We start from the raw sequence: 27719 nt of genomic DNA, 5'->3' as shown, positions 1-27719 counted from the left end.
GAAGAACTATTCTATATTAAAGGACAATAATGAGACAGTACAACTAGAGATGCCTGGGTGGCTCAGTCAGTTGAGCATCTGTTAATGATCTCATGTTAGGTGAGATCAAGCCCCATGTCTGGCTCACTGCTGTCAGCACAGAGCCCACTTAGGATCCTCTGCCCCACCCCCTTCTCTGCCCCTCCCCTGCTTGCACTCTCTCTCAAAAATAAATAAAATATTTTAAAAAAAAGACAGAGAGAAAAGACACATTACAACTAAATATACTGCACGATCCTGGATGGATTCTAGAAGAGGAAAAAAATACCTTCTATAAAGTACAAAATTGGACAAATTATCACCATCTGAATTGGAACTGCCATTTACATAGTATGGTATTATTATTAAATTCTCACTTTGATAAATGTATTGTGGTAATGTAAGAGAATGTCTTTGTTCTTAGTTACCTACTGAAGTATGTAGGGAAAAAATGTTGTTTGCACCATATTTTCAAATGAGTTAAAGAAATACATACTGACAGACTGACAGAATAATAAAAATAAATGGGACAAAAAGTAAATATATCAAAAGTGGGGGTTGGGTTAAATAGGTAACGGGGATTAAGGAGGGCACTTGTGATGAGAATGGCACTTGTGATGAGAACAACGTGTTGTATGGAAGTGCTGAATCACTAAATTCTTCACCTGAAGTTAATACTACACTGTATGTTAACCAGCAGGAATTTAAATAAAAACTTGAGAAAAAAAGAAAAGTAAACAATTGGTCACTCTAGCTAAAGAGCTTACAGTTGTTATTTACCATATTTTTTTTTCCTTATATGGGCTCCATGCCCAACATGGAACCCAACATGGGGCATAAACTCAAGACCCTAAGATCAAGACCTATGCTGAGACTGGACTCTTAACTGACTGAGCCACCTAAGCACCCCACCACTGTATTTTCTTATAAGTTTACAGGAGTGAGTTACTTTTACTATTTTTTTTAAGTTTTCTGTAAGTTTGAACTTGTATCAAAATAAAAAGTTCTCAATAATGCTTTGTTAATATTTTAAAATAAAGCAAAACTAAATCAAATTATTATTCTCCTACTAATCAATGTACAAGGTCCACTGTTAGTCAACAGATAAATATTTACTTGCATATTCACATTAGCAAAATGCACAAATAAGCAATGAATAAACAACTACTAAACAAAAGACATGCTAAAACTAATGTTTGGTTAAAAAAAGAATATTTACCAAGTCCCATATATTTAACTATATTTAGTAAATACACTAAAATTATAAAAATTTCAAAAATAAATATTCTTTTAATGGGTCATATAGTACTATCTCTTTAAACATGTTTCTAAGCATGTACAAAAGAGTATAAAGCTTGTTTTGAGAATGTGCTTGAAAACTATTATAAATCGTTAAGCCTGAAATTTAGTAAGCTAACATATATTAATAAAATTTTTCAAGAAAGCATAGACGTATTTCAACACAAAGTTCTGACAACTGCTTTAATTAACAGAAATTATATTGTTCCCAAAGATACCATAACACTGCAGGGAAAACAAACACTAAGGAAAGAGTGGGTAATTAAGCTGCCTCACTGATTAATGTCTACAGTTCTGGACAAAGGAAAATGCTTTGTTCAATTGGCATGGAAAATTAGACCACTGTTGAGTGGTGGTTTAATTATCTTTATAGTATTAATCCCTGTCTTTAGTATTAGACTATAAAACAGATAAGCATGTGGCTTCAACTGATTACTTTCAGAATCTAAAGAATATTTAAGCAGAAATATCTTACAATCTTTATTTCCAGAAAAACAGTAGGATGAAAACATTCAGAATATTACTGAAAAGGTAATAAAATATTAGACTGTCAGCTACCCTTCACATGGTGGTGGTGATTATCAGTAGGACATGTCAGTACTCAACAGAATCAAAGCCAAGAGACTTGATCCAATTAATGCCTAGACCTGTCATCTGAAGAAATTGCAACCCAAAGATGTTAAATAATTATTTCAAGGTCACACATCTAAGTACTTATAAAACAGACCATATCCTTGGTTTCCTGGCTCCTAGGAGTCTAATATCACTCTTTCCTTTATACCACACTGCATACTATGAGGTCATTTTTCTATCTGATAGCCCACATTCTGAGAACCTTAGTTGCTTCCTATGTGACTGAGTTACTGCTCATTCTGGTGTGAAAAAGAATTGAAATTAGAGAAACTCTAGTTTAAAAAAAGAAAAAGAAAAAAAAAAAAAGAAACCCTCCCCACTCCAACAAACAAACAAACAGAGAAACACTACTAAGAAGTAGTTGCCGATTTACTTCCAGTATTTCAAATCCATTTTGAGAGCATTTATATATAGAGGATCATAATCTTAACTATGTTAACCTCAAAGTTTGTCCAAGTAAAACAAAGTAATGTCTGGTAACAATAGGTAATGTCTGGGCCACTAGTAATGATAATGAATCAAAAAGTATGATCTATTTTCTTATTTATGATTGAGGAGTACAGCTGTGTTCCAGACATTCAAATCAGAGGCAGCTGAAAATCCAGCATTCATTATACTGGCTCATATGTAAAAATTAATGGTATTTCCTTACCATGAAACATTACTTACATGTCCCCAAACATGGGCAAACCATTATCTCAGGAAGACCATTTAGGCATTTAATTTAGTAATATAAGAATATCTACTTTTTACTCTACAAGGTCCAAAACACATAAAACAATGCCCACCACTGAGTATGCACTCAGTAATTATTTGTAAAATGAATTATAGAAAGAGATCTCTTTTCAACCTGCCCCAAATTAGAAATATCCTACATTATAATGTTTTGTTTAGTGTCACAAATAAATAATTTCTTATCACTATGAGGGAAGAGTCTAAGCCTTAAAAAACAGGATTCATCTCCAAACATTTTCCGTTTCAAAACCCATGCCAGACTAACAGAGACATTTTTAAAGGAAAATTCTCATCTGTACTTGTCATTAAGTATCTACAAATTTTCCTCACAAAGATTTCCAAATGCAATACCAGTAGTCTTTGAAAATCTGTCCTAAGGTCTTTCTTATGCAAATATACTAAACAGGTTAACAAAAATTTGGCTTTGCCTTGTCATAAACCTCATTTAATTAAAATAATATAGTATTAACCTTACACATTTCATCAATGATTTATTTTCTAAAGATACAGTGAAACATAAAAGCCTAAGTGTTTTCCTGCTTCTTAGTAGTGTTTCTCTAAAATACAGAAACAGAAGCTGAAATAATTTCTAAACTTGATGCCTTGATTTTTTAATGTGTATTGGTCTTCCAGAGAATTACCGTTTTCTGGCAGATAAACCCCTTCCTACCTGCAAGAACAAAGGATATCTTCACACAAGGACAACAGACAACAGCTTTTAAAATGTTTTGGACTTTTTTCATTTAAATTTTATCTTTTCAGATAAGTAATAGAGTCACAAGGCAATCTAGATTTATTTTGATAAACAAAAGTATATCCAATCTGTTAAGTCTCTAAACTAAGCCATAATAGACCAAGCTCAAATACTTAACATACATAGTTTGTAGATCAGGGTTTTAAAATGGGTCCTGGCATTAACAATGGCAATAACGGATAAAAGCCCTGGGGCATCTGGGTGGCTCAGTCAATGCTGCATAGGACTTTGGCTCAAGTCACCATCTCAGGGTTTGTGGGTTCGAACCCCGCCTCGGGCTCTGTGCTGATAGCTGAGCCTGGAGCCTGCTTCAGATTCTGTGCCTCTCTCTCTGACCTTCCCTTGCTCATGCTGTCTCTGTCTCTGTCTCAAAAATAAACATTAAAAAAGAAAAGAAAATTAAAAGCCCTTACTTTTATGCCCTCTGAAACTGTTTTCTTATCTATAAATAAGGTGGGTAGATGAGATCATCCCTAAGGATGATTCTGTAAGAACTTTACTCATTGGACCAGGCTTTTAAATTCAATTAATAATTGTAAGACTAGAAACTGGCAGTGCCTGACTTTTCACAACTAAACTATAATAAAAACATGTTATTTTAAAATGTTTGTATTCATTATAAACATTTTTTACTAGACCATTGAAAGAATCTGAATTTTTAAGACCTTATATTTAGATGTTACAGTATGAGATGGTCTTTTAATTTTTCTTTAATAGCAACATACCTGTAGGTTGAGTAGAGGAATAAATTACACCTCTCCGTTTTCAAAAGTTACATTACAAAGACTAGGCTACAAAACTTTTATAGATACTTTCTGTTAATGAATTATTAAAAGTTAACCATCATAATAATTTACCTTAGATTAAAGTGCACAAATATGTATTTTCCAAAACAAAGAATAGGTTTTTTTTTCATTTTCCTGGTTTTATTAAATACAGAGAAAAGAGGCACAGGAAAAGATAGAGGGAGAGAGGGAGAGACAGAGAGACAGACGGAGGGAAGGAAGGAGAGGTAAAAAGGCAGACTTTTACTACAGCTTGAAAATTCTCAATTAATAAACCAAAGGAAAAAAAATTGGAAAAGATACTAGAAACAAGTATGAGAAGTCATTTCTGTGTTATGCACAGAAAAAAAAAAAGTGCATATCTTATAATTTTCTCACTGAGTTAAAGTATTTGTTTTACATTTTCATCTTTCATTTAAAAAGCTTTAAAATATTCACCAAGCAACTGTGTTTAATTCATAAATTAGAAAAAAACTTAAGCCATAATTCTGAAAGTTATGTTAATAATTTTAAGATACTACGTTTGAAATAATTTTTAAAACAACTATTTAATCTTCTTACATTGAAACCCTCAGAGGACTGAAACGGAATCTGCTCAAACTGAAAGATCTTAAAGAGCCAGAGTTCAAGTGACTTGCCTAGGTCTCATGTTTCTGTGTTCTTTCCACAACAGCATGAATGGAATTTACAAATCAGCAAAACAAAATAAATTAGCAAATTTAAGCATTTTATCACCAAATCTAGTAGGAAATTATTCATTAGTGATTAAAATGTAGCCATGGGAGTTCACTGAGTCTGCAAAAATAAAGGCTGCCAAGTTAAAGACTTGTCTTATTGCATAAGCCATTAAAAAAGTAAAATTTAATATGAAAGAATATAAACCTTCCCTCTAATCACTGTAGTAGTCCTTTATAACTCCTCCTTCCTCTTCTCAAAATATTGAAACATTAAGAATCATTTTCTATTAGAATAATGTAATACTATGGGGAAAAAAATGAAAACTAGGTTTATATAAAAGTTACCCATAAGAAATATCTTAGTAAACATAAACTGACCATTTCCTTGAATCACAGTGAATAAGATGCACTATTAGTGAGCCTAATAACCAACTCAAGCTTTGTAGATGATAAATCTAAAACTATGAATATACATTAATACATACTTTGACCAAAAAACAGCTTAATAAAAACTATGTAATACGCACAAATGCTAAATACCTTTCAGGTATCATATCAAGCTAAGAAAACTCCCTCAGAAAATTATACTTGCTTTAAAAGAATGAAGTTCCCATTTCACATGGTAGCATTTTATAATAAAAACTGATCCAATGTTTCAGGATTCAAAGTTTTTATTTATTTTGTTACAATCCTTTTTGTTAAAAAGAGTTAAAATAGAAAATCTTTTTCTTGTTGGCATCTTAAAAAGTATGAAAAAAACTGATAAAAGTCAAGAAACATAAAAAATGAACTATCCAATTCTTTCACCAATGACTTTTTTAATAAAAGCTTTGTAAAGGAAGAAGGGCTGAACAAAATGTACATTCTATATAGGTCAGTGAGAGTGCAGACTTGCAACCCAATTAACTCAGGGTCTGTTTCAGTTTTGAAAAGACCATAAGCTTTAAAAAGAAAAAAAAAAAATACAGGACGCTTGAATTTTTATAAGCAAAAATAAAATACTGAAAAGAGACATCTTCATGAACCAAAAACAAGATGAAGAAGAGTATTGCTCAAAATATTGCATAAGGCTATTGTAGGATTTATTTTGCTATCCCTCGAAAAACTACAGAAGCTTCCTACTTTCCACTAGTACTTGCAACATATTCTCAGGGTTTCTATCTTGAGGCATATCCTGAGCAGACTTGGAAGGATTTTCCAAAATTGTTAAAATAACTTTTAATAGACACATCAGTTTGTACCCTCAAGTTCATTTTGCCATTTAGATTTGCTTCAACCAGCACTTGATCACCCAAGTTTGCTAGCCTTTCTATAGTGCTCTTCAGAGTCTTCAAAGCAGGAAGATAAACACTAACATCATGGGCCTGCACACTGGGCTCCAGGAAATCTTCCAACACCATTCTGGGAAGCAACCTCACAGGCGATCAATCGACTGTGTACCACAACAAGAGTCCATCCTGTGGGCAATGGCAGCTCCACAGCCATGGCGAGGTGGGGGAGCCACTTATTGGTCAACTGGGGCTTCAGGGCAGAGGCATTCCCTGCGCTTCTCACCGCTCTGAACAAATGCTCAGATAGCAGCTCTAAATAAATCTCATTAAACTCCTCTGAAACACCTTTCATGTGAAACCAGTGGAAGAAGTCTCCCACCTCACCTCACACCACACTCTAGCATCACAGGTGACGCTGCAGTCATCAGGCCTGAAGCACACTTGTGCTGGCACATGTGGAGCAGCACACAGACTCTCTCCGGCTTTGATACGGTGCTGCAGATGTGAATAAAGAGCTCCATAAAGTCTTTGCCAGAAATGCTGGCACAAAACTTCATGATGCCATGAGGATGGCATCCAGAGCTTGGTCAGCAGGGGACAACCCCACATGTAGCAGGTCCCAACAGAGCCAATACTCGGGTTCCACTCACCTGCAGGCCCCCTGAGAAGGGCAACAAGGCATGGCAGACATGGGGTCCCTAAAACCAAGGCCTCTGTTCCCATCTTCATCTTCCCTCTACCTCCTCCCTTAAAAAGAGCTTTACTGTTTCCACTCTGCTAATTAAAAGGACAGGCATTCCACCACAGAAACTTCTAAATATTCTTTCTAAACTGTACAAAGAAAATTGAAATCATCTTTCACAGAGCCACATTTCACTCTGTTGGTATATGCATTAATACTGTCTTCATCAACCAGGACATATATGTACATACATATATGTACATACATACATGTGCTTTCTAAAACTGTAGCATGCTTAGGCATACATTTGCAACTGATTTTTATAAACTATAAGATGGACATCTTTCCTCACTGGCAAATATAAATCTACATCATTTTCAGGCTGCTTAGTATTCCATTGTAGTGATGTATAATCAAAGTGACAATTTCCAATTTTTTGCTATGATGAATATGACAATGAACATTTTTCTATAAAACTTTTTGCACATTTATCCAATTATTTCCCTACAGTACATTCAAAGACGAATTACCAGTCAAAAGTTGTGCATTTAAGATCCTAACATGTACATATTACCAAACTGGCCTGCAGAAAAGCTTTATCAACACACCCTTCCACCAGGGACACTGGGTAGTAGCAATCTGTTTAATCTGTAGCAATTTGATAAGCAAAGTAAAATAAATGCTCTCAACCTGCATTGTGGGTGAATTCCATTTTAATGATGATTGCAACTTTTTATTAGGTTTATTTTCCTTGATTTTAAGACCTCTAGTAAAAACATTAACTCTCTGTCCACTTTATACACTGTGAATATCTTTCCCAGTTTATCCTTTGTCTTTTCACATTGTTTATGGTGCTCTTTGCTCTTAGGAAATTGAGTCTTTTTTAATGTCAAACCTATTAACCTTTTCTTTGCTACTTCTAGAATCATGCTTTCAAAGTCATGTTTCTGGTACTTTAATGTTGTTTTATCTTCTTAATTACCTAACTCATTTGGAATCTACTTTGGAGTATTAAATAGCTAGTTGACCAAATACCATTTCACTGAACAATCCATTGTTTTCTCCACTAGTCTGAAATGCCACTTTTATTAATGACAAAAATCCTCATTTGAGACTATTTCTAGACCTTCTATATTTTGTCCCACTGATGTATTTTGTAACTATAACATAGTTATTTTAATGAAATATTCAATAGGACAAATAATCTTTAACAAGTTATCTTTACCATCCTGTCATAGGTATTGATCCAAATGAACTTTAAAATATTGTGTAAGATTCTAAAAATAACCCTACTAAAATTTTGATGGGATTATCATGACCCTGACATACTATATTCCTGCTTCTTTTATTTACCTCTACTAACCAGACTGTAAGTCCCAGAAGAAAAGGGTTTTTTATATTTCCATACACTGCTACACACCCAGCATTTAGAACATCCACCTGGATATCACTGACACTCAACACATATTTGTTAAATGAACAAATATATCAATTACATTGACTATCTAGATAATCTCAGGACATTTAAACTATCTACAATACTGAATCTTCCCACACATTCAAATCATTTATAACTGTCAATAAACTGTTCAGCTCTGTTCACAGAGAAGCCCATGTAATTTATCTTGAAGCCAGGCAACTTACTGAGCACTGAGTCTCTCTCAATTGAAATCATTTTCCAAATGATCTTTTCCTTAATGTTTTCTCTACAGAAAACTTATTACCTTCAAATCCTATCATAACTTGGACGTTTGCTCTTCAATATTTATGTCTCACTTACTTTAATTGCCTGACTGCTTTTGTTATATAACTTCCAAAACAATGCTAAATAACTCCATTACTGGGGTGGCTGGGTGGCTCAGTCAGTTAAGCGTCCGACTTCGGCTCTGGTCATAATCTCACAGCTCGTGAGTTTGAGCCAAACGTTGGGCTCTGTGCTGACAGATGAGCCTGGAGCCTGCTTCAGATTCTGTGTCTCCCTCTCTCTCTGCCCTCCCCCACCCCTCCACTCATGCTCTCTCTCTCTCTTTCTGAAAAATAAAAAACATTAAAAAAAATTTTTAAATAACTCCAGTATTAGCAAGTATCTTTGTCTTACTTCTAAGTAAAGAGACTTTTTAGGTTTTATCCTCATTGCCCCCCAAAATTTTAATATCATAAATACACCACACTTATGTACTTTATGCATAAAAATTAAGATCTTTTTTTGTCCCCTCATGGGCTAATTTTCAATTACAGTTCCTGTTGAGAATACATGCTCTATATCCAAAATCTATAAAGAACTCACCAAACTCCACACCCGAAAAACAAATAATCCAGTGAAGAAATGGGCAGAAGTCATGAATAGACACTTTTCTAAAGAAGACATCCAGATGGCCAACAGACACATGAAAAGATTCCCAACATCACTCCTCATCAGGGAAATACAAATCAAAACCACACCCAGATACCGCCTCACGCCGGTCAGAGTGGCCAAAATGAATAAATCAGGAGACTATAGATGCTGGCAAGGATGTGGAGAAATGGAACCCTCTTGCACTCTTGGTGGGAATGCAAACTGGTGCAGCCGTTCTGGAAAACAGTGTGGAAGTTCCTCAAAAATTAAAAACAGATCTATCCTATGACCCAGCAATAACACTGCTAGGAATTTACCCAAGGGATACAGGAGTGCTGATGCACAGGAGCACTTGTACCCCAATGTTTATAGCAGCACTTTCAACAATAGCCAAATTATGGAAAGAGCCTAAATGTCCATCAACTGATGAATGGATAAAGAAGATGTGGTTTATATACACAATGGAATATTACTTGGCAATGAGAAAGAATGAAATATGGCCTTTTGTAGCAACGTGGATGGAACTGGAGAGTATTATGCTAAGTGAAGTAAGTCAGGCAGAGAAAGACAAATACCATATGTTTTCACTCATATGTGGATCCTGAGAAACTTAACAGAAGACCATGGGGGAGGGGAAGGAGGGAAAAAAAAGGTTACAGAGAGGGAAGGAGGCAAACATAAGAGACTCTTAAATACTGAGAACAAACTGAGGGTTGATGGGGGGTGGGGAAGAGGGGAAAGTGAGTGATGGGCATTGAGGAGGGCACCTGTTGGGATGAGCACTGGGTGTTATATGGAAACCGATTTGACAATAAATTATATTTAATATAAAAAAATAAAATCTTAAAGAGTAAAAAAGAGAATATACGCTCTAGTACTGTACCATTAGGTAGGCTGTTTGCTATTGTATTACATAGTAACAATTATGTTACAGAAAACAGCTTTCGATCCTGAAAAGTTCAGGATCACTGTCCTGTGAACAAAGTCCAGTTCACTGAAAGTCTGTTTTTAAAATTAGAAATGGACAGTGAAATCTATCAAATATTTTCACAGCATCTTTTGACATAACTTTATTTTTACCTATTAATATAATGAATTGAAATAAATTTCTTAATGAAGTAGTTCATATTCTAGGAATAAACTTTAGTTGGTTCCATTTTATCAATCCTTTAAACATTCCTGGATTTGATTTGCTACTACTTTAAGAGTTTTATATGTTAAATCTTATTTTCAGTTAGTCAGAAATTATCTTTTCTTGTACATATTTGCTCATTTATTGTAATATCAAGAAGCATTCAGTAGTTTACAAATATTACTGAGCATTTACTATATCTGGAGTGCTATGCTGGCCTTACAGAAAGAATGTGAAGTTTTCCTATCTGCTATCTTACAGTTGTTTAATTATAGAAATATTCTATTCCTTATATGTTTCCTGTTGTTTGCTTGTAAAACAATCTACATCTAATGCATCATTAGCTAAGATTATTTGAGAATTTTCTTCATGGTTATGGAACCATATTTTATAAGTCTTAAAATAGTATGTTTCAGAAAGTTAGACATTTCATTCTGATTTTCAAATTTAATATCACACTACTTTCTTGAATAGCTGTGGTTTTATCACTTTTTTCATTGTCTTCAGTATCTGTAAATATCTCTTTTTTCATGGTTAGATTTGTAAATGCTCACTGTTTTAATGATCTTTTATAATAACAGAACTTGATATGTTATAAATTCTACCTTCTTTTTTCAGGAGAGGTGTTCATTACCTATAGCTTCAACCTGCAGCTTCAACATTTGCTTAAGTCCTCTTCCATGCATTTTATTTTGCTTTGCTTTTCCCACCTGTCTAGATTGAATACTTAGTTCATTTGCTTTAGTCTTCCTTTAGTAGTAACTTTTAAGGCCACCATTTTTCCTACTTACAGCTTTAGTCACACCATAGATTCTGGCAAGCAGTGGTTGCATTGCTCATTTGTAAATGATCCGTAGTTGCAGTTTTTATTTCTTCTTTGATCCAAGATTAACTTTAGAAAACTTTAAAAACTTCCAGTTAACAGTTTATTGTCGAACTTTTTTTTTTTTTTTTTTTTTTAATTCCAGCTTTTACTTGCTTCATTCTTATTCCAGAGTTTGTTTACTTGTTTTGGTCAGAGAATGTAGTCCACAAATGTCCTAACTGGGGAATTTATTGAGAGTTCTCTTCTTAAATCTCTTCATTTACTTATTCACTGAGCTTCTCCAGTGTCTATTTTAGATCAGGAGTCAGCAAACTACAGCAACCAAGAAATTTGGTCTGCCCACCCGTTTTTGTAAATAAAGCTTTATTGGAACACAGCTACATGAATTCATTTCCATGTTGTTTATGACTGCCTTCTCACTGCAACAGGAGAGATGAGTAGTTGCAATAAAAACCTTAAGGCCAAAAAAAGCCTAATATTTACTATGTCACTTTTCAGAAAAAGTCTGTCAACCCCTGTTAGGTGATGGCAGGTCAGGTCAGCATCCCCTGCCTCAAAAGGATTATAATCTGAAAGACTTGCAGCTGAAACTGTCTGAATTTCCAGGTATATGTTAAGGTTCCCTTCTGTTTCCAGCACTGGCATTTTCCTCACAGTGATTAGAACATATAAGAAAATAAGAGAGAAAGTAAAAAACATTGGCATATACGATGGCATTTTTATCCTGTAAATCCTAATGATACAAAACTGAATGAATCCTCCAAATATTACAAGGTCATGATCTTACGGTTTCTGAGTTCAAGCTCCAAGTCAGGCTCTGTGCTGACAGCTCAGAGCCTAGAGCCTGCTTTGGATTCTGTGTCTCTCTCTGTCCTTCTTCCATTCATGCTGTCTCTCTCTCTCAAAAATAAACATTAAAAAAAAAAAATGGGGGTCGCCCGGGTGGCTCAGTCGGTTAAGCATCCAGCTTCAGCTCAGGTTACGATCTCATAGTTCATGAGTTCAAGCCTCAAGTACCCATGATTTTCCTCTCTCAACTGCCAAGTATATAGTCAGTCTCTCTTCATGGTCCCAGGGCAGCTCTTCCTGATCATAAGTCCTGTCCCAGTGCTTTAATAAAATCACCTTTCTTGCACCAAAGACATCTTCAAGGATTCTTTCTTGGCAGTGGGTTCCGAACCCCACCCCTCCACTCTAAAAAACCTCATGAGGGCCATTTTTCCTCTGAAGAGTTCATACACCCTATAAGAAAATTATCCTGAGGCGCCTGGGTGACGCAGTCGGTTAAGCGTCCGACTTCAGCCAGGTCACGATCTCGCGGTCCGGGAGTTCGAGCCCCGCGTCAGGCTCTGGGCTGATGGCTCAGAGCCTGGAGCCTGTTTCCGATTCTGTGTCTCCCTCTCTCTCTGCCCCTCCCCTGTTCAAGCTCTGTCTCTCTCTGTCCCAAAAATAAATAAACGTTGAAAAAAAAATTAAAAAAAAAATTATCTTGTACAAAATGTAGACTGTGAACACTTCCCAAAGCCTACCAGTAAAAATGAGTTTGGACTATGGTAAACACAAAAGAAAGCGTATCTCCAAAACACAACAGTAACTTCAAAAATAATTGGGAGAAGGGGGTTAGATATCAAATGCTTTCTCTCAATACTCTTTTCTAGGTCATATTTATGCCTCTTCTCATTGTCAATATGATTCACTACTATGATCTTTGCTCTGCTCTGCTACTAAATCGTGAAGCTGTGATACAAAGTCCTGGTCCATGTATTAATCATGGTTTTTGTTTTTCTGTATTTTATAATGCTTTGACATCTTGGGGCCTTGCAGACTAGGAAAGGAACTGCCTCTCAGAGGGTTAGCTAATTCCTAGAGAGCAAACAACTTGGCAGAAGCAGGCCTCTGATATGCAAACCAACCAATCCAGAGTCCACACCTACCTTTTCTCAGGCTCCTGCAGTCCAGAACAACATTCCCCAGCCCTAAAAACACCAAGGCCAGACACTAGACACCGGAGGATAACTGTAGTTTGACAAAATCAAACTATCCAATCCTAAACTTGCTCAGCTTGCCTAACCTGCCTTGCCTGTTCCTTCTGAAGAAAAACACAATAAAGGCTCTAGCCATTCTCACACTTTCTGCCTACTGACCAACCCTAGTACTTTCCCCAACCCTGGCTTCTCCCACCCTGCCTGGCAAGGTATGCCCCCTCCTCTTAGGGACTGTGAATAACAAACTGTCTTTTCAAGAGCTACCTTTTCTCCTGCTGTTGGCCTCACTATAACTGAATAATAATAAAACCTACATTTAAAACAGTCCTCCCTTTTCAATCTTTTCTGGGCCACTATGAATAAATGCCAATCTTCGCTCTTCACCAAAGAGAGTCTCAGGCTAGCAGAAGGGAAGAAAGAAAGCAAAAAATATTTAGAAATTCCTTAACTCCAAGTGTTTTAAGGGAATCTGGCCACAGTTATGTTTTTATATTATTTATCCAAGGCAAATTAGTGACAGGAGAATCCAGGATTACTGACCTCCGACTTTTGCAGACTACATGAAGAGATGCTTTATTCATTCTCAGAGATGTGTACCATATCACCCATGGTTCCAAACTGACTCTTTGGAAAGGACAGGTTCTCCTGGTGACTCTGAGGATGCAAGGTTCTGCAATTTCCCACATGACACTTTATGCGGGATCTTGACTACTTAATTAGTGGATTAAAGTTTTCATGTGTAATGGACAGTTAGCATTTGAAGTGTATATTTAGAAACAAATATGGCTTTTGCCTTTATTTAAAATATTTTTCAATATAATGTAACACAACATCAGTAAAGGACATAGCCATTAATTAAAAAATAACACAACATGTCTTAGATAATAAGCAAACATCAATTAATAATAGTAATAACAGTTATAATTATTGAACGCTATATTATCCTTCCCATGTAATAACTTTTAATCCTCACAACTTCCCTGTGAGGATACCCCATTAATACTTTGTATTAACATCCCACAACTAATAACTGAAAGAGCAGGATTCACACGTAGGCAATCTTGCTCAAGTGCCTGTGTCTGTAATATCTCTCTCTCTCTCATACACATACACACACACACACACACACACACACACACACACACACACACACAGATGTACCTCATATATGAAAAAAGCACCAAAAAGAATAGTTTTCACAAGTGCTGACAAGCTGACCTCTCAGCCCAGCTCCATAGTGTGGCCATGTTAATGCAATAAGAGATGCAGACTGCCATTAAGGGCACCACCAACAGTCTTTATCAGAACAAAGCAAATTAACTTAAATGGGGTAAAGAACACTGATGTCATTAGAACACACTTTAGTAAGAAAAACCGACCTGTTCAGTTGGGAAGGAAATAAAACCCTAGAAAAGCCAATTAACTAGTAGGAGTCAAAAGACACAGATGCAAATCCTAACTATATGATTTATTCAGGCCCCTTTAAACTCCTAGTTTTCTCAGCTATAATATGGGAATAATAGCTAACTTCACAGGTACCCTGAGAGGATTAAATGAAAAATCTCTCCAAACTTTAAAGCTCATTATAAGAATAATACAGCATTGCTCCTCTGCATATATAAAAATACAACTTTAAGTGAATTTATGGGCTGGGTGAGTCGTTAACTGTGCTGTCATGTTGGAGACTAGATGTGAAACTTTACAGGAGGATGACCTTAATCTGTTTTAAGACAGAAGAGATATTATTAACAAAGAAATAAGAAAATTATAAGATTCATGCCACATAATTTGGGAAAGACCCAAGAAGCAGGAGGGAGATGGCTGAATATAATACTGCAACCGTAAACAATTATATCTCAAGACCAGGGAAACTACTTTAAAGCCACAGCACTGTAGTTCACAATCCAATGAAACAATTCCAAATGCTGACTATGATATATACCCAAGATAGTCAAATACTAAGCTTAATAGTCTAAACAATTACTTTATTTTCTTGTTTTTTTTTTAATTTTTTTAAATGTTTTTATTTATTTTTGAGACAGAGAGAGAGCATGAGCAGGGGAGGGGTAGAGAGAAGGAGACACAGAATCCGAAGCAGGCTCCAGGCTCTGAGCTGTCAGCACAGAGCCTAATGCGGGGCTCGAACTCACAGACTGTGAGATCATGACCTGAGCTGAAGTCAGATGCTTAACCGACTGAGCCACCCAGGTGCCCCATCTTGTTTATTTTTAATATATTAATTTGAATCCCCAAAATAGTTATAGTCCAAGGCATAATTTTCTTGCTTACATTAATTCAAGCATCAATATAGTTTAAGAATTCTTGGTTATTTAAAGAGTCAAATATAATTTTGATTAAGCAAAAAAACCTAGAATAACGTAAGAGTGAATGTATATTACAGCTTTGGGCATGGGAAGACTAAGTTTGAACCTGATGGAACAATCCAAACAGTGAACACATCATATAGAAATGTACGCCTTCTGGGGTGGTTCAGTCAGTTAAGCGTCTGACTTCAGCTCAGGTCATGATCTCACGGTTCATGGGTTCGAGCCACACGTCGGGCTCTGTGCTGACAGCTCAGAGCCTGGAGCCTGCTTTGGATTCTGTATTTCCCTCCCTCTCTGCCCCTCCCTGCCTCATGTTCTGTCTCTCAAAAATAAATAAGCGTTAAAAAAATTTTTTTAAAGACATGTACACCTTAGTAAATGAGACAACCAAATTTAAAAGCCAAATGGGAAATTAAAGAAAATGTTCAAAATAAAACATGAATAGTTTTATTATAAATACATCTCACAAAATCAACAGAAAAACACTAAGACTCAAAAAAAAAAGGCATAAATGTTTATTTTATCACCATACAACACTATTATAACACCACTGACTATACTCCTTATGCTATACATTCATACTGTGCCTTATTCCACAACTAGAATTCTGTACCTCCCACTCCCGTTAACCTGGTTTACCCATCCCTCCTTTCTCCCTCCCCTCTAGCAACTATCAGTTTGTTCTTTGTATTTATGGGTCTGTTTCCACTTTTTGTTTGTTTTTTTTAGATTCCATATATAAGTGAAAGTATACTGTATTTGCCTTTCTCTAACTTATTCACTTAGTATAATGCCCGCTAGATCCAACCATTTTGCACATATGGCTAGATCTCATCCTTTTTATGGCTGACTAATGGTCCACTGAATGTATATACCACTTCTTTATCCATTCATCCAATTTAGGTTGCTTGCATATCTTGGCCATTATAAATAATAGTGCAATAAACAGTAGTGCATATATCGCTTCAAATTAGTGTTTTCATTTTCTTGGGTAAATACCCAGCAGTGGAATTACTGGATCATATGATATTTCTATTTTTTTTTAATGTTTATTTTTGAGAGAGAGCATGCGCAAGGGGAGAGAGGTGCAGAGAGAGAGGGAGACAGAGGATCTGAAGCGGGCTCTGTACAGAGAGCAGCGAGCCCCATGTGGGGCTCAAACTCACGAATCATGAGATCATGACCTGAAGTCCAGCGCTTAACCAACTGAACCACCCAGGCAGCCCTCTGTTGTTGTTGCTGGGTTTTTTTTTGTTTTTTGTGGTTTTTTTTTTTTTTTGAAGAACCTCCACACTGTCTTCCACAATGGCTGCACCTATTTATGTTCCTACAAACAGTACACAAGAGCTTCTTTTTCTCCACATGCTCACCAATACTTATTTCCTATCTTTATTTTAGTCATTCTCACAAGTGAAAGGTACTATCTCTGTGGTTTTGCTTTGCATTTAGCTGATAATTAGTATGTTGAATATCTGTTCATTAGTCTGTTACCCATATGTATGTCTTCTTTGGAAAAAATGTCTATTCAGGTGCTCTACTTTTTGAGTTAATTTGGTTTTTTGGTGTTGAGTTCTGTAAGTTCTTTATATATTTTGGATATTAGCCACTTATTATTTGCAAAAGGCGGTAAGTTGCCTTTTTGTGTCGTTGGTTTCCTTCACTGTGCACAAGCTTTTTATGTGATGTAGTCCCAGTAGTTTATCTTTGCCTTTGTTTCCCTTGTCTGAGGAGACACATCTAGAAAAATGTTCCTAAGGCCAATATCAAAAAGATTACTGTCTATGTTTTCTTGTAAGAATTTTATGGTTTCAGGTTTCACATTTAGGTCTTTAATCCATCTTGGGTTTATCTTTGTGTATGGTGTAAGAAAGCAGTCCAGTTTTCCCAGCACCATTTATTGAAGAGACTCTCTTTTCCCCACTGCATATTCTTATCTCCTTTGTCATAGATTAACTGACCAAGTAAGCATGAGTTTATCTCTGGGTTCTCCATTCTGTTCCATTGATTTACGTGTCTATTTTTGTGCCAGTACCATACTGTTTTGATTATTATAGCTTTATAGTGTATCTTGAAATCTGGGTGATACCTCCAGCTTTCTTCTTCTTTCTCAAGATTGCTTTGGCTATTTGGGGTCTTTTGTAGTTCCATAACAAATTTTAGTATTATTTGTTCTAGTTCTGTGAAAAATATTGTTAGTATTTTGATATGACTGGATTGAATCTGTAGATTGCTTTGTGTAGTAGAGACGTTTTAACAATATTAATTCTTCCTAACTGTGAGCATGTTCTGTCTTTCCATATGTTTGTGTGGTCTTCAATTCCTTTCATCAATGTTTTGTAGTGTTAAGTGTACAGGTCTCTTACCTCCTTTGCTAACTGTATTCAAAGATATTTTATTCTTTTTGGTACAAGTGTAAATGAAATTGTTTTCTTAATTTCTTTCTGCTACTTTGTTACTAGTGTAAACACAACAGATTTCTGTATATTAATTCTGTATCCTGTAACTTTAGTGAATGCATTTATTAATTCCAATAGGTTTTTGGTGGAGTCTTCAAGGAATTTTTTTGTATAGAATTATGTCATCGGAAAATAGTGACAGCTTTTCTTCTTTAACAATCTGGATGCCTCTTACTTGTTTTTTGCTTTTTTTGTTTTTTGTTTTTGTTTTTGTTTTTTGTCTGTCTTGGCTAAGACTTCCAGTAGTGTGTTGAATAAAAGTGGTAAAATGGACATCTTTGTCTCATTCCTGATGTTAGGGGAAAAGCTCTCATTTCTTCACCATTGAATATAATGTGAGCTATGGGACTGTCATATAAGGCCTTTATTACACTGAGGTATATTCCCTCTAATCCCACCTTTTTGAGAGTTTTTATCATGAACAGATGTTGAATTTTGTCAAATGCCTTTTATGCATCTATTTAGATAAATATATGATTTATATCCTTCACATGTTGATTGATATGGGAATACTGAGCCCTCCTTGCATCCCATAATAAATCCGACTTGATCATGGCAAATGATCCTTTTAACATACTGTTGAATGTGGTTTGCTAATATTTTGAGACTTAAAACATTCTTAAAAGGTGACCAATGGATAAAATAATCCAAACCATGAGGACTGTTAGGCATGAAGGTTTCCATAACTGTAATTATTTATTAACACAAAGGGGAAAAAAATAAAAACATCCCAAACAACTAGAAAATGACTTACGTAAAATATGAAGGTCTATCCAAGGAAAAATTTTTTTTTAAGTTTATTTATTTTTGAGAGAGAGCATGTGCAAGCGAGAGGGAGAGGGGCAGAGAAAGAGGAGAAAGGAGAAACTGAATCCCAAGCAGATTCCACACTGTCAGGGCAGACCCTGACATGGGGTTCAAACCACAAACTGTGAGATGATAACCTGAGCTGATATCAAGAGTCAGACACTTAACCGACTGAGCCACCCAGGTGCCCCATCCAAGGAAATATTATGCAGTAAGTGATATATTACAAAAAGATGCCAGAGCAAGAAAATATTTATAACAAATTAGTTTTTAAAAGGGGCCATGTATGTGTGTGTGTGTGTGTGTGTGTGTGTGTGTGTGTGTGTATGTAAATATGTAAATCTATATTTAGCAAATCATTTAGCATTTTAGAATACTTACTTCAAGGAACTTTGTTGTATATTTTTAAATCATTTTGTGTATGTATGTATATACATTATATTATGTATAATATATTATAAAGCTTCCATGGGACAGTCTTCTGACTGGATGTTTGGAAAAATTTTAGCCTGCTTATCAAATGCCCTTTATTGGTCAAGAGCCTATTGGGAAGAAAGGGAAAATTGACTCAATGGACATCATTCTAGCACAGACAGTTTCTATTAAAAAGGTAACTATGGGGCACCTGGGTGGCTCAGTCAGTTAAGCGTCCAACTCTTGGTTTCAGCTCAGGTAATGATGTCATGGTTTGTGAGTTCAAGCCCCACATTGGGCTCCCTACTGTCAGCGCAGAGCCCACTTCAGATCCTCCGTCCCTCTCTCTCTCTGCTCCTCCCCAACTTGCAGGTTCTCTCTCTTAAAAATAAATAAAACATTAAAAAACATATAAAAAAAAAAAAGAAAAAACCTGCCTTTGTACAAGTATATATGCTTGAATGGATATGGGAAAGTCTGAGATGGATAGACACCAGAGGTTAACATTACAGGGGGAATGAGACTGGGGAGGGTAGAGGGGTCAGAAAAGTCATGTTTTTTATACATTTTTATATTGGTTTCCCTGTGGCAGTGAGCATGTATACAAATTTTTCAGAGATGTAGTAAGGCCTTGGACACAGAAAGGTCAATTCCAGAGCATGGTATGGAGTAACCTTATGAATGGGGATACAAGGCAGTATATAGCTTCCTTGGTAATGCTGACCACATAATGTTTCCTCTTGACAGATCTGGAACTGTTGATTTCTCTTATTAATTGATTTTCTTATGAAAGAGATAACAAATAATATTCCCTACATTTAACAAAAAAAGAAAGGATGGGGCACCTGGGTGGCTCAGTGAGTTTAGCGTCCAACTCTTGATTTCAGCTCAGGTCATGATTTCATGGTTTGAGATCAAGCCCCACATCAGGCTCTGCACTGATAGCATGAAGCCTGCCTGAGATTCTCTCTCTACCTCTCTCTCTCTCTGCCCCTCCCCTGCTTGCACACACACACACTCGCTCTCTCTCTCTCTCAAAATAAATAAGTAAACATTAAAAGGCGGGGGTGGGGGGAAGAATTGCTGTACCAAGGTCTCTGATAAAGAACTGTCCTCAATGGGCTTGGCTAAGACTGCATCATGTTCTTTTCTTTACTCCTAGGACCTAGTCCAGTACCAGAACAAAGCAGATACTCAGTAAAACAGTGGTTGGGCTGAACAGACCTGGGAACACACAGGCTGTCAATTCTCTCTTCTTTTGGCTCTTCAGGGACAGCAGCAAACTTTAAGCCATGTGGAATTTTAGCTATGAGAATTGAGATGTGGTCTTCGAACAGAATGTCAGCTTGATTTGTACCACTGCAGGATATACACCATTTCTTGATTCTGTACCGTGTCCCACACACTATTTTTTAAACCAGTAAATCTATCACTTGTTAGCCTCCAGGCTAAGATCAAATGTAAACTAATAAATCCATGCCACACTAGCAATCAAAAACTACTAAGAAATTGAATCTTCTAACTACAACCTAAAAGTTTACTCAAACTGTGACAGCTCCTCTTAATACTCTATATAGAAATGCTAACTATAAAGACAAGTTATTTGTTCATGCCACAGAAAGGAATCAGAAATGAATCCAAATTAACCACAAAGTGCAGAACAACTCATCTTCTATGGGTCACCTCTGAGTGACAGGAGGTCAAGTTCAAACGTGGCCTCTAATTACAAGGCCCAAGAGGTGAAAAACTTGATACTGTATTACCTCTTCCATAAAGAATTACCTGAAAATCAGAAATTCTAATGAGTAGGGTCAGATCTTTAATACTGTGTCCTTTTCAAAAAAATATCTTAAATGTCTAAATCAAAATTAGTTGTACCTCTCATAATTCTTTACATTAGAAAAATACTTATTTTTCAACCATCCTTTATTTCTATAAAAACTAGGCCAAAACTGACTTAAGTTTGATTTTTCAAATGTCAAAATCCACACATAAAAAAGAAGAGCAAAACCAAAAATATATTTTAAAATTCTACTTTTTGGTTCTAAATAATGAAAACTCCAAAGACAGTAATTTTTGTCTTAGATCTAAAGATGAACTTGTATTCCACAAAAATGCACTTAGAAATGCTATTTTAAAAATGCTGCCAAAGCAGTGTAGCTCAAAAGACAATGTTTCTCTGCCCTTGAAAGAGAATCAACTGCTGTTGAGGCCAATTGCCACCTCAGTTACATAGACCAAAACTCTGCTCCTCTTCCTTTTCAGTGTTCATTAGCCCAATAAAAGCAAAGCAGGAATGGAGGGATTTGGTTCAATCAGGATTTATCCTTTTAGAGTTCTAGATCAAATTTCAAAAGCCAGTTAGCAATGGCATTGTTCAATTCAAGACAGGTTGAGAATAGGTCCCTGCATGACTTACTCCTACAAGGAAGGGCTGGGTGACTGACACGGCATTTCTATAAAATATAAGCCTAGAGCATTTCACAGCTCCTGTTAAATATTTCTGAGTTTCTGAAACATAAGTTCAATTCTACTTATAATGTTTACTTGACTATACCCATCATTTATCAATGTTTTTTCTATCTATAGAATTTTCACTCATTAGGTAAAAGAAATAGGGTAATGACTGACACTATGCACATATTTTGCCATAGTCAACACAAAAGGTTACATATTATATGATTGCATTTATATAAAAGTTCAGAATAAGTAAACCCATAACGATAAAGTATATTATTGGTAGCTAGAGAAGGGGGAATGGAAAAGGATTGACTGGATTCAGAGTTTTCTTGGGGAGTAAGGAAAATGTTCCAGGATTAGATAGTAGCAATGGTTTGCATAACACTAATTTTGCTTCAGAATTCTTGGGAGCAATAGATTACCATTTTCACCACAAAACAGAACACTCAAAAAATGGACACAAGAGGAAATACAAGATGATAGCATTTAAAAAAAAAAAAAAAGCATTTGACACTACTTGAATTCCTAAAGTCTTCTGATTTAAGATCAAATGAGATGAAAGAAAGAAAACCTTGGCCAGGACTGAAAGAACAGGAGGGAGTAAGAAAGACTTTATTTACCCTCCCAGTGATGGAAACTGAGTTCATTAACTAAAACTCAGGGTAAAAATAATGGGGAAGAGGTACCTGGGTGGCTCAGTCGGTTAAGCATCCAACTCCTGACTGCAGCGCAGGTTGTGATCTCATGGTTCCTGAGGTGAGTTTATAAAATATATAAACTTTTAAAAAATAAGTAAATAAAACAAAAATGACAGGGAAAATAGTGGAACAACAATAAGCTAGACATATTAACCTCTCTGGAAAATGTCAGTGGTCGAGACTTTCCAGTCCTAGACAACACATCAGTAACACCAACTCCATTCCAGCAAGACTGTGGGGAAGATGGGGAAATAAAGAAGCTAAACAATGCGAAATCCCAAGTGATATCAACAGTCTAGTGTTTACTTAAATGACAAAATACTTGACTATCTTAGTAATAATGTTCAGAAGTGAGAGAAGAACAAAAATCAAGATACTACTGCTAATTTATTTACAATGAAAGAATTAGAAAAAAAGATATTGTCCTAAATTTATACTACTGCATAAAAAGTTTCACTTGTCTCAACCTGTCAGATCTGTATTATAAGCCAATATCACTGTATTATAAGCCAATATGACAAATATAATAATTACAGTAAACAGGCATGCCAAAATCAATGCAGATTTTCAAAAAGGGTCAACTGTCAGCTTAAATTGGTTAATTCTATTAAAATTGTTAAACATGACAGACTGTCGTCACACAACTCCCAGATTCTTTTACATGAGCAGAGTTGGATTAATTTGACCCAAATTTTGTATAATAGCTTTTCCCATTTCTAAAAATACATCAACTTTGTCACTTACTTAAAATCTCTGCTTTACTTCTCTAGCTTGACCTCAAAAGAAACTTCTTCAAGGCCATATATCTTGACATAGTGAAAGCAAAATAATCACAGCACTCAGCAGTGCTATTAACATTTCTGAGCCACAGGGATTAAACAGGCAGATGCTATGGAAAGTGCCTGTTGGGAGAAGACAGGGAGTTGAGGCTGCACCACAGCTGTGAGGGATTGAAGCTGCTAGCTATGGAATCAAGTTTAGGAGAAACTCTGGGCACAATTCCGGCATCCGAAATAAATTAAAGTAAACAGTCTTGCTCTCTCTCATCCACCCTGTTAGCAGCCTCTCGACGGAGTGAGACCACACACTCAGACCACACAGCGCCAGCTGAACTCCTCGCACGCAACATCTACAAGCTGTCACTCGGCAGCACGGGGGGGGGGGGGGGGGGGGGGGGGGGGGGTTGAAGGAGAGTGAAAAGAGAGGGAAAGGGGGGAGGGGAAAGTGGAGAATCTCCTCTACATACAGCTGGACTGAGTGATACGTGGTTTAGAGAAAGGGAAAAACCTCCCTGAGAAAACAAGCTGGCCATGGCCTTGTGTATCCTTGACCTGTACTCCCCCATACCAATTTAGTAGCCGATGAAGGATTAACAAAGCATGCATTTAACATCAATTAACCTTCTATCCATCACAGGTCAAAAGAGAAAACTGCCATTATAAAAGTATTTCATTAAAATAAAGAGGAAAAGCCACATTTTCTTACAATTTATAATGTATACTTAAACAAGTGCATTTTCTTTTATTTTATGTTATATTGGTTTTAACCCGTCTGCTTCTTTTCCTTTAATGGAGCACACAGAATGAATTTAGTGTTTCTGCAACAGAGGTCAGAAAATTTTAATTTTGTAATTTTCCCATACTTCACTGTAACACAACCTTTGATTTTCCAAAATATTTACTGGTAGAAGAACAGAGGGTAAAATATCTTTTACATAACTTCAGTCTAAATATACATTTAAAAAAATAACTAGTAACAAAAATATTAAGGGAAAGAAACAGAAAAATAGTAACCACAAAAGTAGCTTTAGAATGATTAACCAAATTTTTACTACTTATTAAAGAAGAATTTTGCTGATTTTAATAGCTAACAAGAAATAAGTGATCAGGTGTCTTACCCTCTGAGGTCCCCAGAGGCTCCGTTCAGCTAAAGGGATAAGACCAGGAGTTGGAAATAACAGGAGTTCTGATTCACTGCAGACTTGAAGAACCCTCACCAAAGAGGCCAGGGAAAGCCTCCTGATGTTAAAGCACTATTTTCTTAAATCAGGCCACAGAAAAGTGAAAGTTTTCCCCCCAAAATAATAGCACTAGATAGATTTTTCCTGTCCAGAGTCATCATGGATCCAAAGGACCCCAGAAAAACCTCATTGCAGAGATGCCTAGAGTTTCAACGATAAAATTACATGCCACTAGACTCAGGCCGCCCAGCAACAGAACCAAATGTAGAATTCACCACATCCTCCTTGAGTCATGTTCAACCTGTTCTAGAATAGACTTGCCTCTTGGGGTTGGGCTGGGCTAACCCCAGAGGGATCTCCTTGAGATACTGGAAAAGGGTTTTAAAGAATGGTAATTTGTTTCCTTCCACATTCTGTAAACTCATTCTACTTTTCCTGTGCAGGGTCAAGATCAAGTTATCTCAGCACAAACACACATTTTACCATCTAAGGGCACAAGTCTCAAAGACAGGGTCATGAATTCTTCTATCCAACATTTTTTTTTTTTTAAGTATGCAAGGTGGGGAGGGATGGAAGGGGGAGAGAAGGAGAGAGGGAGGGGGAAAAGGAGAGGGAAAAAGAGGGAGAGAGAGGGAGAGAGAGGGAGAGAGAGGGAGAGAGAGGGAGAGAGAGGGAGAGAGAGGGAGAGAGAGGGAGAGAGAGGGAGAGAGAGGGAGAGAGAGGGAGAGAGAAGGAGAGAGAAGGAGAGAGAAGGAGAGAGAAGGAGAGAGAAGGAGAGAGAAGGAGAGAGGAGAGAGAAGGAGAGAGGGAGAGAGAAAGAGAATCTCAAGCAGGCTCCACTCTCAGTGTGGAGCTTGATGCAGGGCTGGATCCCATGACCCTGGGATCATGACGTGAGTCATCTGCACAAAGGAAGGACTGAACAAATAAGAGATAAAGCATCCCTACTTTTCCAGCTCTTTTTAGACTTCTTTCCTTCATCACTCCTACAAAGAAAATATAATTTAAATACGCAATTTTTAAATTTTTTTTAATGTTTTATCATTTATTTTTGAGAAAAAGAGAGACAGAGAACGCGAGGAGGAGAGGGACAGAGAAAGAGAGGGAGACGCAGAATCCAAAGTGAGTTCCAGGCTACAAGCTGTCAGCACAAAGCCCTATGCAGGGCTCGAACCCACAAACAATGAGATCATGACCTGAGCCAAAGTCAGACACTTAACTGACTGAGGCACCCAGGTTCCCCAAAATAACTATGTTTTTAAATGAAAGCATAACTTTTTATGTGTTAATTCGTTTGGGAAAAAAAAAACAATGATTTTAAAAATAAAACTCTGAGGGGCGCCTGGGTGGCTCAATCAGTTAAGCGTCCAACTTCGGCTCAGGTTATGATCTCGCGGTTTGTGGGTTCAAGCCCACATCGGGCTCTGTGCTGACAGCTCAGAGCCTGGAGCCTGCCTCAGATTCTGTGTCTCCCTCTCTCTCTGCCCCTTACCCACTCACACTCTGTCTCTCTCTCAAAGATGAATAAACATTAAAAAAAATTTAACTTTGATAAATGGCACTGAATTATGTATCTATAAACTTATGCATCTATAGATATTACATATATATAGGGGTGCCTGGGTGGCTCAAATCGGTTAAGGGTCCAATTTTGGCTCAGGTCATGATATGATCTTACGGTTTATGGGTTTGAGCCCCACGTTGGGCTGTGGGCTGACAGCCTGCTTCGGATTCTGTGTCTCCTCTCTCTCTGCCCCTCTCCCACTTGTGCACTGTCTCTCTCACTCTCCCCCAAAAATAAATATTTAAAAAATATTATACACACACACATAATGAAAAAAAAACCTTCACTCTTGCTATAATGTTTTGGAGTAAAGGGAAGGGAATGTACAAGAAGTAACTAGAAAAGAATACTGGAAGCAAGAGAGTATATAGGGGAAAAGCCTGACAATTTGGCTCTCTAGAGCTCCCACATAACTGATCTGTTACATAAATACTTGAGTACACAGCTAATCTAAAACAAACACTGGATACCATCTTAATTCCGTCAATTAAAAGTCTCATTCTTCATTTCCCAGAAACTTTAAAATCCCCTGCCTCAGCAGGCTAAGTCTTCCTAGAAGACAATTAGCTTCACTACACTTCAAAGTCAAAAGCTGTTAGGTCTAAAGGTGGCTGGTTCTCTAACTTATGTCACTGGACATTGATAGCATACTGAAAATAAAACAGGCCAGCGCAAATCCACCACCCTCCAAAAACACAAACAAAAACCTAATTTTAAAGAAAATACACTACTCAATGGAAGGAAAAAGGAATCATAGTTCATGTAAAAGCACAGCATTATTCATTCACCAATCTATTGCCAATTGTACCCATGTCCCTTACCACCCTCATCTTCATTAGATTTACACTGGGTGAACAAAACATTACTTCTTGATATTTCAGAAAACATTATTTCTTCAGGGAAAAAAAAGCGTCCCAGTGTTTTGTTTGTTTGTTTGTTTTTTCAGAAACACAGATCACGTGGACAATACTGAAGATGGCATTATCAAATAAAACTGATTTTTATCTTTGTTTAGTCCATCAAGAAGATTTGGGATATACACAGATTGGTCATCTAGCACCTCAAAAAATGACAGTGCTGGATTCCTCATTAAAGAGATAAATAAACTAAAATTTGGAACAAGGAACCTCAGATAATTCAGTCAAAACAAATATTTATTAAGGACTTCCTATGTCCCAGGCACTATACTGGGAAAATGATAGGAACAAGATTTTGTGACAAGGAAGTCATGGATGACCCTGACATTCAATAGAGTGATAGGTACTGAAACCAGAAAGCAGTGGGATGAGTGTGAAATGGACTTAAACAACTATTTAAGAATTTTGCCTAGGATGGAAAAAGAAATTTGAATAGAGGAATGTGAAATCAAAGGAGCATGCTACTTTTTTATTGTTACTGTTTTTCTATTTTGCTTTAATTGTCATCTGTCTCTAGGCATGATTAAAGGCTGACAAGAATGAGCCTTTGGCCAATGAACAACTAAATAAAGTACTCCCAAAGGCAAGAGTGGATACAGAGGCCTGGGACATATGTCTTAGGATAAATTCAATCTCTTTTGGGGTAACTGGGGAAAGAGGAAAGGTTTTTTGGAAGAAAGAGCATGGGATTCTCCACTGATAGTTCTACTCGTTGTGAAGTAGGTGGCAAGAGTATCTGCTGGGAGTATAGATTATGTGAAAGGATGAGAGATTTGAGAAAAATGGAAAATGCTTAAAATAGATTCTACAGAGGGCAGAAGCAAACACTTACAAGGAAAACCCTAGAAAACTCTTTGATGGTCAGTTGAGATTGATGACCATGGATCCGTAGGAGTACAAATCTAGATGCTAGAATTTTCCCCTGTTGGTTTCAGCAACTCAGTTCAAGCATTAAAGAAGGTAAAGAATTGAGATGGTCCAGGG

General features: G+C 36.6%; 2 protein-coding genes across 2 annotated transcripts in view; both read right to left on the bottom strand.

Annotated features, from left to right (window-relative positions):
- The window catches only part of EXOC2 (exocyst complex component 2), a 283378-nt gene that overhangs the window by 251110 nt on the left and 4549 nt on the right, over window positions 1-27719 (bottom strand). The gene's annotated exons all lie outside the window — the stretch shown is intronic.
- On the bottom strand, window positions 188-8822 carry HUS1B (HUS1 checkpoint clamp component B). The gene is given in 7 exon segments (XM_045057198.1): window positions 188-5929; window positions 5931-5993; window positions 5995-6096; window positions 6098-6331; window positions 6333-6548; window positions 6551-6631; window positions 6634-8822. Coding segments are annotated over 7 exon segments (918 nt in total). The 5' UTR covers window positions 6730-8822; the 3' UTR covers window positions 188-5803.

The sequence above is a fragment of the Felis catus genome, chromosome B2 (assembly GCF_018350175.1).
Source record: "Felis catus isolate Fca126 chromosome B2, F.catus_Fca126_mat1.0, whole genome shotgun sequence".
NCBI lineage: Eukaryota > Metazoa > Chordata > Mammalia > Carnivora > Felidae > Felis > Felis catus.
Note: the sequence above shows the minus strand (reverse complement) of the source record. Positions and strands in the feature narration are given on the sequence as shown.